This window comes from Paramisgurnus dabryanus, chromosome 18, assembly GCF_030506205.2.
Source record: "Paramisgurnus dabryanus chromosome 18, PD_genome_1.1, whole genome shotgun sequence".
NCBI lineage: Eukaryota > Metazoa > Chordata > Actinopteri > Cypriniformes > Cobitidae > Paramisgurnus > Paramisgurnus dabryanus.
Genome location: NC_133354.1, coordinates 33681584 through 33694761, shown reverse-complemented (window position 1 = coordinate 33694761; position 13178 = coordinate 33681584). Strand labels below are relative to the sequence as shown.

The following is a 13178-nucleotide window of genomic DNA, read 5'->3' as shown; positions in this document are numbered from 1 at the left end:
GAGTTTAATTTGCTTTCAAGGACTGTTTTGTTCTCTTTGTATCCATCAATTAAAATAAGATTTTCTTCATGACTGAAATTTTTCTTTCTGTTTCTTTTCTCTTCCATGTGTGGGATATCTATATATATATATATATATATATATATATATATATATTCAATTAAAAGTGTAATTTGAAGTTTGATAATGTGTGCTTTAACACCTATTTTAACGTTCAGTTTAGGCCAGTAAAGAATTGAGTTTAAAATAACGCGCTGTTCAGACTATTTCCTGTTTACCTATTAGAAGGCTTGTGATTGGGTTAAGAAAAGTAGACGTCATTTTATGCGACAACGCATTACTTTACGGAGAGCTTACGACTTACTAGCTACGTTCTGCCTTAAGAACAAATGGTGCAACCGAATAAAAAACAGAGTTAGTTATAAACTAGCTAGTAGTTACTAAGTGTCATGACTGCTGGGTGATCGATGGCTGTGTTACCCCGGATTTCCACCGACTGCGGAGCAGCTGCAGATCAGCTCCGCTGCGTTACGTCTCCGCACTCTGCCGTCCGCCAATACCCACCAGTTCCGTTTTTGTTGCAGAGCGGCTGCGTGCTGAAGTGACGAGGTCTCGCAAATTCACGTGATGATCGCGCGATACCTAGTTCTGTCTCTGCCCATTATGCCGTTGAATTATGACGTTTTTACAAACCAGCCCAGATCACAACACGAGATCTCGCATAGACAGAGCAGTACATCAAATCCATCCAAAATTCAAAAAATAAGAAGGCTGCTAAAACATTTATATATGCTTTATCTTTAATGTATTTATTTGAAACTCCCCTGGCTCTGTTCCTGTCTATTATTTGTTGTTTCTGTATTAATGACTTTATTTGTGTGTGTTTGTAATGTTTGTATTTCAAAGATTTAATAAAAAACACGAGTTCTCGTGAATTCAGGTATGATCACGCGATAAAGTCATGGCTCCGCCCTGCGGAGCTGTCCGGCATCCGTCAAAAATAGAAGCTCTGCGTATTTGTGCCGGAGGGCTGCGGATGGCCGGAGCTGTGACGGATTCGGAGCGCAAGTCAGTGGAAATACACACATTGACTTGAATGGAAACCGATTGACTCCGCCGCCGTTCCGCAACGGATCCGCAGCCGTTCCGCAGTCGGTGGAAATCCGGGGTTATCTGTGTGTGTGTGTTGTTTACCTGTGGTGCCGGTTCCTCGTGTGTTCACTAACTCCGCCCCCTTGTTTCGGTAATTGTTCACCGGTGGTGTCTCGTTTACCTTTTCCTTTATATTGCACGTAGTCCTGTCCTTCGTTGCGCGCTCATTGTTTTATCACAGTCCTGCTGCCCTGCCTTGTCTTGTCAGTCGCTCTCTGTCTCTTCCTCTTGTTACCCCAGGTTTGGTTTTCGGCGTTCGGGGACTCGTCTTCACCCGGACCGCTCGCTTGTGGAGTACTGGATCTCATTGACTTTGTTTGTCTCTCGGTACAGCTGGTTCGCTTCGTTTCTAGGCGGTATACCAGCTGTCTCTGTCTCTCTCCGGTTTGCATCATCACCCGTGAGTGGAGTACACCTATTTACCATTGTGGATTACATTGACTCTAACGACTGTTGTTTCTCGGAACCGCTGGTTTGCTTCGTTTTTAGGCAGTGACCAGTGGTTTCCGGGTGGCTCTTCTACATCAGGATTTCACAGTGGATTACCCGTCTGAGAACTTGGATTTTCCATCTTCCATCTCCGCCTGTCATCCACCTTCAGGGCGGCGTGTATCATCCCTCTGTTGCGTGTGGTGACTGTGCTGGTGTTCTCGACGGAAAGCGTGGGTGGCTCTCTCTCTCCCTTCGGATCTGTACTGGATTATTGTGTAGCGCCGACTCACTCTCTCCTACTGTGGAAGTGCTTCATTCCCACAGTAGTGTTATCATCCAGAGTGAGTCAACGGGTGTGTGCCGTGTGTGGATCTACCAGTGACTTTGCTCTCCAGTTCTCTATCTCCTTTTCTAAATAAATATTGTTAACTTGCACTTGACTCCGAAGTTCATTTCCTGACAGATGAGCACGCCACGAATGGAGTCAGCAAGTTTAAAGAGTCTGGAGGTGCAGACCGCCCTTCACCAGCAGGGGGCGGCCATCGACCAACATTCGTCGTTATTGTCTGCTGCTGCCAGAGATTTCAGTATCTTGTCTGAGCAACTTAAAGAGTTCAGCAATCGCTTGGACCAAGTGACTCCTCACCATGAAGCCCCAGCCTCATCCGGAGGAGCCGTGTCGATTGAACGGGAGCCACACACAGCAACACCCCCCACCTACAATGGTGACCCCAACACCTGCAGATCCTTTTTGCAACAGTGCTCTCTCGTCTTTGCGCTCCAACCCCGTCGATTTTCTTCATCCACTTCAAGGTGGCCTATGTTCTGACGTTGCTCACGGGAAGAGCGAGAGATTGGGGTATGGCCGCCTGGGGGGCTAAAGCTCCATTTACACTTTCATTCGAGGCTCTTGAGGAGGAGATGTTTAAGTTGTTTGATCGCTCACTCAAGGGGGACATGGCAGCGGCTGAGTTGGTGAGATTACGGCAATGTAATGACTCCGTCACAGACTTTGCTATAAGATTTAAGACTCTCGCTATTTGCTGCAACTGGAACGACGCGGCATTAAGAGCGCAATTCCTCGAGGGTCTCACACCGGGCATTCAAGACGAGATTGCACTGAGGGAGCCACCCACGTCACTGGAAGCTGCCATCGATCTGGCTCTGAGGGTTGAGTCTCGCCATCGGCAGAGAGATCTGCGTCGCTCATTTCGCCATCTGATGTCGGAACCAGGGGAGACCGCTTCAGAGACGCCCACCGAGGAGCCTATGCAGCTGGGCAAGTTTCGTATCTCTGCTGGTGAGAGAAATCGTCGGCTGTCTAATGGCCTCTGCTTATATTGTGGCAAGCCGGGGCATCTGGCGGCTACCTGTCCGGTAAAAGCTCACGCCCGCCGATGAACCTGGGAGTCTCGGTGGGCGCATCGTCATTTAAATCTCCCGTAAGCAGCACTACATTACCTGTTATTATTAACTCTTTCCCGTCACAGGCGTTGCTGGATTCCGGTGCGGAGGCGTGTCTTTTGGATGCTGGGTTGGCCAAGTCCTGGGGTATTCCACTCATCCCTCTCTCCTCTCCTTTGTCTGCCTGGACCTTGAAGGGCCAGCATATGGCTGTGATCACGCACCGCACACCCCCTGTGAGTTTGTTTGTTTCTGGCAATCATCGTGAGGAAATTGAGTTTTACATCTTAGAGGATTCACAATCACCAGTCATTTTAGGTCATGACTGGTTATACAAACATAATCCTCACGTTGATTGGCAGAACAATGTTGTGTTATCTTGGAAGTCTTCGTGTTATGTTTCTTGTCTTGGTCCTGCTCCTTCTCTTGTCTCTTGTTCTGTCTCGCAGGTTCCGGCTATCGATCTCTCAGGAGTCCCGGCGGAGTATTCGGATCTGTATCAAGTTTTCAGTAAGTCCCGGGCTACTTCTCTGCCTCCTCATCGGTCGTATGATTGCGAGATCAAACTACTTCCCAACACTTCTCCGCCTAAGGGTCGTATATTTTCCCTAGCTAAACCAGAAAGAGAGGCTATGGATAAATCCATTAATGACGCTCTTAAAGCCAGTCTCATTCGCCGCTCCTCGTCTCCAGCTGGTGCTGGATTTTTCTTTGTAAAGAAGAAAGACGGGTCTCTTCGTCCGTGCATTGATTATCGAGGGCTGAATGACATTACTGTTAAGAATAAGTACCCCTTGCCATTAATGTCATCAGCATTCGAGTTATTACAGGGAGCGCGCGTATTTACCAAGTTAGATCTGCGCAACGCTTATCACTTGGTACGTATTAGAGAGGGCGATGAGTGGAAGACAGCCTTTAACACACCCTCAGGACACTGGGAATATTCCGTTCTGCCGTTCGGTCTTTGTAACGCTCCAGCTGTCTTCCAGACCATGGTCAATGAAGTGCTGGGTGACATGATTAACAGATTTGTCTTTGTGTATCTCGATGACATTCTCATCTTTTCTCCCTCCATGCAGATACACACTCAGCACGTTCGCATGGTTTTACAACGGCTTTTAGAGAATCAGCTATTCGTTAAGGCGGAGAAGTGCGAGTTCCACAGGAAGTCGGTTTCGTTTCTGGGTTTTGTTATTGCCGAGGGAGAAATTCGTCCCGATCCCGCTAAGGTTAAGACGGTTGCCGATTGGCCAGTACCCGACACTCGGAAGGAGCTTCAGCGATTTCTGGGGTTCGCCAATTTTTATCGGCGTTTCATCAGAAATTTTGGTCAGATCGCTAAGCCTCTTACTGCTCTCACTTCTCCTAACGTATGTTTCCGTTGGAATAGAGAGGCTCAGGAGGCCTTTGATGTGTTAAAGTCCCGGTTCATCTCTGCGCCTGTCCTCTCTATTCCCGATCCGGCTAAACAATTTATAGTGGAGGTGGATGCATCTGATGTCGGGGTAGGCGCCGTTTTATCACAGCGATCGTCTATTGATGGGAAAGTACATCCGTGTGCTTTTTTCTCTCACCGGTTAAACCCAGCAGAACATAATTACGACATAGGGAATCGGGAGCTGTTGGCGGTTAGACTCGCTTTGGGTGAATGGCGTCACTGGTTGGAGGGAACCTCGGAGCCCTTTCTGGTCTGGACGGATCATAAAAATCTTGAATATATCCGTTCGGCCAGAAGACTAACATCTAGGCAGGCTCGTTGGGCACTCTTCTTTGATCGTTTCAACTTCACCCTCTCGTACCGGCCTGACTCGAAAAATACCAAACCTGATGCTCTCTCCCGTCTGTTCGAGAAGTCCGATTCGGAGAGGGCGGAGACCATTCTCCCGGAGGGGAGGGTGGTCGGCGCCCTCGTATGGGGAATCGAACAGCGGGTGAGAGAGGCCGGCCGGGAGGGGGAAGTTCCAGAGGGGTGTCCAGCGGGTCGCCTATGGGTTCCTGAGCGGTTACGTTCCGATGTCATCCGGTGGGGTCACGAGTCCAAGTTTGTCGGCCATCCAGGTATTCGGAGAACGTTGGCTGCCGTCCGTCAGCGTTTTTGGTGGCCTTCTATGTCCACTGACGTCAGACAGTTTGTACTAGCCTGTTCGGTTTGTGCTCGTAATAAAGCATCTAATTTACCACCCGCTGGTCTGCTTAAATCTTTGCCCGTGCCCTCCCGCCCCTGGTCTCATATAGCCCTTGATTTTGTCACTGGCTTACCGGCATCTAATGGTAACACTGTTGTCCTAACTGTGGTGGATCGCTTTTCGAAGGCGGTTCATTTCATTCCCCTGCCCAAGCTACCTTCTGCAAAAGAGATGGCTCAGGTTTTAATTAATCACGTCTTTCGGTTACATGGTATTCCGACTGACGTAGTGTCAGATAGGGGTCCTCAGTTCATCTCTCGTTTTTGGCAGGAGTTTTGTAGACAAATTGGCGCCACGGCCAGCTTGTCTTCTGGTTATCACCCGCAGACCAATGGGCAATGCGAACGGGCTAATCAGGTTCTCGGTAGAACGCTCCGCTGTCTGTCGTCACAATATCCGAATTCCTGGTGCGATCAGCTCCCATGGGTTGAGTATTCTCATAATTCTCTTCCCGTCGGCGACCTCCACCCCGTTACGTTTGTGGTCAAAAGGTATGGCTTTCTACCAAGGATCTGTCTCTCCGTGAGCCTTCTCGTAAGCTGGCTCCGAGATTCATTGGGCCATACAGTATTTCTAAGGTCATTAATCCGGTGACGATAAAGCTTAAGTTACCCCTTTCTCTTGGTCGGGTTCACCCTGTTTTTCATGTATCCAAGGTTAAACCTGTGATGTTTGCTCGCTATAACCCTCCTGTCTCTGCCCCTAATCCCCCCGCCCCTCGTCTAGTGGATGGTGCCCCTGTCTATACTGTTAAGAGGTTACTAGACTCCCGCCGCAGGGGCAGAGGATTTCAGTATTTATTGGATTGGGAAGGATACGGTCCTGATGAGAGAAGCTGGGTTCCGGGTCGGGATTTGCTGGATCCTGGGCTGATCGAGGACCTCCGTCGGCGACAGGGTGAGTCTCCCGGTCCGTCTGGTGCCGGTCGTGGAGGGGGGGCTACTGTCATGACTGCTGGGTGATCGATGGCTGTGTGATCTGTGTGTGTGTGTTGTTTACCTGTGGTGCCGGTTCCTCGTGTGTTCACTAACTCCGCCCCCTTGTTTCGGTAATTGTTCACTGGTGGTGTCTCGTTTACCTTTTCCTTTATATTGCACGTAGTCCTGTCCTTCGTTGCGCGCTCATTGTTTTATCACAGTCCTGCTGCCCTGCCTTGTCTTGTCAGTCGCTCTCTGTCTCTTCCTCTTGTTACCCCAGGTTTGGTTTTCGGCGTTCGGGGACTCGTCTTCACCCGGACCGCTCGCTTGTGGAGTACTGGATCTCATTGACTTTGTTTGTCTCTCGGTACAGCTGGTTCGCTTCGTTTCTAGGCGGTATACCAGCTGTCTCTGTCTCTCTCTGGTTTGCATCATCACCCGTGAGTGGAGTACACCTATTTACCATTGTGGATTACATTGACACTAACGACTGTTGTTTCTCGGAACCGCTGGTTTGCTTCATTTTTAGGCAGTGACCAGTGGTTTCCGGGTGGCTCTTCTACATCAGGATTTCACAGTGGATTACCCGTCTGAGAACTTGGATTTTCCATCTTCCATCTCCGCCTGTCATCCACCTTCAGGGCGGCGTGTATCATCCCTCTGTTGCGTGTGGTGACTGTGCTGGTGTTCTCGACGGAGTGCGTGGGTGGCTCTCTCTCTCTCCCTTCGGATCTGTACTGGATTATTGTGTAGCGCCGACTCACTCTCTCCTACTGTGGGAGTGCTTCATTCCCACAGTAGTGTTATCATCCAGAGTGAGTCAACGGGTGTGTGCCGTGTGTGGATCTACCAGTGACTTTGCTCTCCAGTTCTCTATCTCCTTTTCTAAATAAATATTGTTAACTTGCACTTGACTCCGAAGTTCATTTCCTGACACTAAGCCTCTAGTTTGGACTTTACGTTCCAGTTTAAGGAAGAACTTACGTGCGACTGGTGCAACCCTACCCTGGACGTAAACACCCACTGCTATGATTGGACAGCTTCATTACCCATCATTACATGTGGGGAAATGTTTTTAAAACATTAATGTGTAAAAATAGCAGCCGAACACATATATGTTTGAGCCACAAAAGGTTCTGGGTGCTAAAGATGATATACATAAATGACAATACGTATAGTAAAGTAGAAACAAAAATTTTAACTCTACGTGACTAAATTACCGTATACAACACAGTAAGCGTGCATCAGAATCTAAACTGCGGCTGATAAATCCTTATCAATAACTTTGTATATTTCTATGGTGCTTGTGAGGTTGCTCTTAGATACACGTAATGTTACATACCACAGTTATATGATAAAAAAAGCTTTGTTGAGTGTTGGACCTTTCAAACGCAACTCACCTAAATTACCGTATACAACACAGTAAGTGGGCATCAGAATCTAAACTGCGGCTGATAAATCCTTCTTTATCAATAACACTGTATATTTTTACTGTTAAATTACAGTCGTGTTGTTAAGTGGTGTATCTTTATTAATCGTTTAATGTTTTTAGTACATTAAAACAGTCAAACATACGTGTTTAGACACGGATGTTACAACAGACATATAAAGCGATCTCTTCTAACAAAGCAATAGTGAAACGCAGTAACTTAAATAAACTTACTGTGTACTGCTGTGTCATTTTTGTCAGATCCAATATTAGTGGTGTTTTTAATCACAGTCTCTCTGCAAATCCAGCATCGACTTCTTTACAAATGAATCCGTGTACACAAAGTAAACACTCCCCACTCGAGCTGGAACTTCTTCAAAAGCAAACTTTATACACGCATTCCTAATGTTGAGACTCCGTTATCCAGCGTCTGTGTTCTTCCCATAGACCAGGGATTCCCAAAGTGTGGTGCGCGCAACCCCAGGGGTACGCTGGCTGCCACCAGGGGGTGCGAGAGAGGAAAAATGTAATGGGCAAGTCTAATGCACAGGATACTCGAGCAATGTGTGTTCATGCATGGTAAAGAGACCGCCAATGAATTATATAATAAAATACATAAATACTTACAAAGACACTGTAGAGAACTTATTAAAAGCTTACTTTTAATTTTGTTTTAAACTTTAACTATTATACACCTTTTGTGCGAACAGTAAAGGCTTTCGTGAATGATGGGTCTGCACGTTACGCACGCATCTAGAAAGAGAGCGCATTGGTAAACATGAGGAAACTCTCATATATCATCTATTAGCTGACGGCAGTAAGTGTAAGTTTTTTACCATAGTAAACTCGAATGGCATCTAAATATCACAGTGGTTAAATGCATACACAGAGGCGAGCATCATCTACGCTGAGCGTAGCTGCATCTTGTCGTAGTTTCAGATGGTGCAAATATTTTTCACAATGTCAGACTAAGCTCGACGTACACCCAACTTCTTAGGAAAAAAGTTTGGGAACCCCTGCCATAGACCGTTCTTCCACAACCGAAAATGCATTTCCATGGTTACTTCAGATCACCGTGTCAAAGTAAAAGTCTCTCAGAAAAAATGTATTTAAAAGTCATTTTGGTTACATTTGGCAATCTTTAAATACATGTTTACTTATTGTTGACACACGTGTCATTTGGCTATGGGGAGGTGCTTCAATTCTACTTTGACGTCATACTTTTCCAAATTCCACACTGGTTTGTTTTACTGACTTGGTGCCAAAAACTGTTTTATTTCAGTAGCACGGACGTTTTCAGTTCTGAAACTTGCAGGATGTTCATTTAAGTATGATGACCTCTTATATAACAAATTATCAAGTTAAAATTGAGTATTTGATTCACTGCTCCTTTAAATTACACAGATGAGTTGGTGTCAGCAGCCAGCTATACATTTACACAGGCTTGTGAATGTGAACTGACCTGAAAGTGATGCGCGAGTTTTATTTCGTACTTTTCCATTTGAAGACAGAATGCCGCATTCTGTTACTGTACAAACGGATGGGGGATGATATCAAAGCATCGCGAGAGCAAACTGCTCTGCATGCTTTCTAATCGCTCTCGCGGTTCTTTTATGTTTATCTTTGCAGCGCTATCGAGCAAACTTTTGATCATCTGCAGTCAGCTGAGGGGGCGGGGATTGCATACAAACCAATAGGGTGTCGGAATGGTGTATGTTTATACTTCTCATCCAACCACAATCGCATTCATCTGGATGATGCAATTTATCAAGATAGGTTTTTTTTAACGATGACAAGCCGGAATGTAAAAAAAAGAAAACAAGCTGAAATTAAAAGAAGTAATGAGGCAATTTTTTAAATGTAAGGAGTAGAAAGTACAGATAATTGCGTGAAAATGTAAGGAGTAGAAGTAAAAAGTCATCTGAAAAATTATTACTCCAGTAATAGTATAGATACCCAAAATATCTACTTAAGTAAGGTAACAAAGTATTTGTACTTTGTTACTTGACACCTCTGAAGAAAATACATTCATAACACCAAAACTTGGTTTAACACCAGTGACACAATGTAACACCCATGACAAAATTTGAATATAATAATAGATAATGAATATGATAAAACTTATAAACTTTCATAACATTTTCCATCTTGTTTTGTTTTAATGCTTAGGAATTACTCATTAGAGAAGTAACACTAATGACGGTAACACCAATGATGGTAACACCAATGACAATTTACAGGAAAAAAATTATATTTTAACAAAATGGCTGCCATTAGCCATGTGCTATTTCATCAGAGATGTAAGAATCACATACTTACTCAGTATAATGTATTTTTATGTAAAGATCTTAACACTCCCAGCTATAAAAAAAAAGAGTAACACTAATGACATCCAAACAATCTTATCTCAGATATATCATGATATTTTAGACAAATAAGGTAAGACGTCTCAAAAACCTTTTGCCTTCCTCCACTGCACTTCTTCCACTGACCTCTTGACCCATGAAAAACTTCAAAGAGCTGATGCATTGTTTCAAAATAAAAGTGCTTTGGGTAGGGTAACACCAATGACATAAATTTGGGGGACAAATATTTATTTGATATAATTCATATTAATAGTGTATTTTACCATTTCAGTGTTGTAGTAAATTCATACAGGGTTAAAAGTAACTGTAAATTAGATTTGTTTTATAAAAAACATGGTTTTAAATAATAAGTACACAGTTCAACTTCCATGTATGATCAAAGGGACAGGGCAATTTTCAGGACCAGACATTTAAAAAAAAATTAAAAAAGGATAAGAAAGAAAATTAAATAAATAAACTCTCTCATCATTTTAAGGACAGTCTATATTTATTAAATATACATCATTATGGGATTATTGGGTCAAATTAAATGATTAAGGGGTCTGCAAAAGCAAGGGACAAGCATTTCCACCTTTTTTGTAGAATGACCCAGCTAATCTTTCTTATTCTGGGAGTGAAGGGAGTATGACTGCTTTATATTAGAAACACATCCTGTTTTTAAAGGTGATGTATGCATGGTTCTTTCAATGCTGACATTAAAATAATAGTTATTTACGGTTTAAACATTTTGGAGATTGTGTGTGTGTTCTTGTGGCACATTTACTTGTAAAAGCAGAATTAATTATTATTTTTGTCTATCTGTGAACTAATATTAAAACTTCTGTCAAATCATGTTTTACATACAGTATGTAAGCAAACTTCAGGCTAATATTAACTGGTCTTGTCTTGTCTTGTCTCCATGTCTTATCCTTTCACCCATGACGACAGACCCCAATCTTGTTCGGCCAGAAGCTCAACCTGGAATAGTCCACCAAATGATGACCACAGCCTGGTGATGGGAATCTGTGGTAATCGCAGCCTGTGTCTCAAGATCAACATGACAAAAGCAGACCCTACTCTTATCTTACCCTTATCTGACTAAATGTACAACATCACTGCCACAAAACAAAGAACATTGGATGGAGTATGATCCAGCAAACAAAATAATATGGACTTTGGCGAGCTTCTACAAACATGGACACAATCCTATTGACTTTTATTTTTACAGTTAGTAATGTATTATTAAGATCCCATTAATTTGTATTCTATACTGTCTATCTGTTTGTGCTAAAATGTATACATCTGAATGTCATAATATGTAAATATTTAGTATTTATTATCATTTGCATGTTTTGATGTGACATATGTCAAGATTTGAATGATTTCATGTAATTGATGTCTATTTTGAATGTTTTTCTTTACCAAATTGTATTGTTAATTTGCTGAAGAACCTTTATTTGGTATTATTTAGAACAACTTTTCTTAAGAGTGTACCTACTCAGTAAGGAATGCGATTTTGGAAGCAGCCAATGAAATATAAAACACTAACCACATGCCCAGAGGTCAACAGCTTTTCCATAAGGGTCTTTCCGCAAGACTTCAGGGGACAGGTAACCAGGTGTGCCAGCAAAGCCTGATGTCACAAAGGGGAAGAAAAACTTTTAATAAGTCTACACTGTTGAAAAGGAACATTTCATTGGAGATACTGTATATAACTTTTTAAGTCACAGATAAGTAACATTATTACTCAATATATAAATAAATTAATAAATAATAAATACTTAAGTATTTAATATATAGTTTATCTTATATAGCAGTGGTCTCAAACTCCCGGCCCGCGGGCCATTTGCGGCCCGTTCTCCCCTTCTCTGTGTCACCTTTCAGCACTTTTCAGCATCTCATAGAATATTTTGATGCACAAGTTGCCAAGATGAGATAACCTTTGACCTTTTAAAAATGGCGGAGAGCAACAGAAGAGTCGTGAATGATAAGGATTGTTTTTAAAGATAATGTTTTAGACAGAGATATATTTTTTGCTGTGGTCCGTAACTCACAAGTGTGGTCTATCAATAGCAGGTGGAATTTTAAACAAATGTAAAATGACTTCTGTATCATTTCACTTTGAACATAAGTAGTGTATTGTTACTTTTGACCCTGTCAGCAGGGGCGAAAGTAACACACATGTGGGTCAAAAGTAACACAACAAAACAAGATAGATTTTTGTGTTACACTTGTTTTTAATAAATATAAGTGACTATGACCTCATTAATATGTAAATGCCAACATATTTTGTAATTTATCTCTGTAAAAAATAATGAAATTACATTTTCATTTTAAATTTCAATTTTATCAAATGTTTCAAAAGCTACCGACAGCAACGATACAAACTTAAATTGTTGAGAATAAAAAAAATTCAACAGTTTGAACACTATAAAATTAAATTAAATAAAATTTAACAGTATTAACAGCGGGACAAAAGTAACCAATGTTTCTTTCGTCCCGACATGATACCCAGACATTTAAACTGGATTAACTTTTATTTTGAAAAACTCTGAGAAGTCAAACTTCAGGATGTGTTCGAGCACTAAATAACCTGCAGATTGATCAGTATTATAACACATGAAAAAAGAAACACAACGCGTTATAAGAAGTACGCGCGGTGAGTAAATAACATGATATTTTTCAGCTCTATCAAGGGTTGCTTTCTAAAGATGCTGTCATAGTTTGGAATGCAAATGTTATCAGGGCTGGGAGAAAATCGCTTTGTTACTTCCCTCCCACATTACTTTCACCCCGGTTCTCCCATATTATTACATTTTTCGGTCCAACTAGCTTATGTAACATTGACTACCCATTCAAAAGTGCAGAGGTTCTTAACTTCAAGGGTCTAGAGGGCCACATTTTGACCACATAAGATACAGAGAGCAACTGGCTTATATTAATTAATTTAACCATTTTTTATTCATTTGAACCAGGTTTTCTAGATAAAGCACAGTATTGCATGGGAAAGGAGTATGATAAAACTATAACTACATATTACTTCTTCGCTTAAAAAGCACAAGGCCCAGTTCCTCGACTCTTAGCGTGCTAAGAAGACTCAAAAATATATATCTTACAAAAGTTGTTTATGTTCCTAAGTGTGTTCCCCGAAGTGTCCCTTAAGAAGCTTCTTAACACCCTGCCTCTTAGTTTGACGTAACAATTGCGCTGTCCCAAGTGAAGGTGCTGAATTATTTGCGATTGATCGCTCAGGGATCAATTTTCCACTTCACGCAAAGGTGCATTTCGGCGTTAAAGGCGGAGTCCACGATGT

At 42.7% G+C, this 13178-nt stretch overlaps 1 protein-coding gene across 8 annotated transcripts in view; it reads right to left on the bottom strand.

Moving 5' to 3' along the window:
• camk2a (calcium/calmodulin-dependent protein kinase II alpha) overlaps positions 1 to 13178 on the bottom strand; it is a 901358-nt gene that overhangs the window by 506685 nt on the left and 381495 nt on the right. For all 8 annotated transcript variants that reach the window (XM_065287693.1, XM_065287692.1, XM_065287695.1 and 5 more), the window contains one exon: positions 11415 to 11498. In XM_065287693.1, the coding sequence (XP_065143765.1) occupies positions 11415 to 11498 (84 nt within the window). The remainder of the gene's footprint in view (positions 1 to 11414; positions 11499 to 13178) is intronic.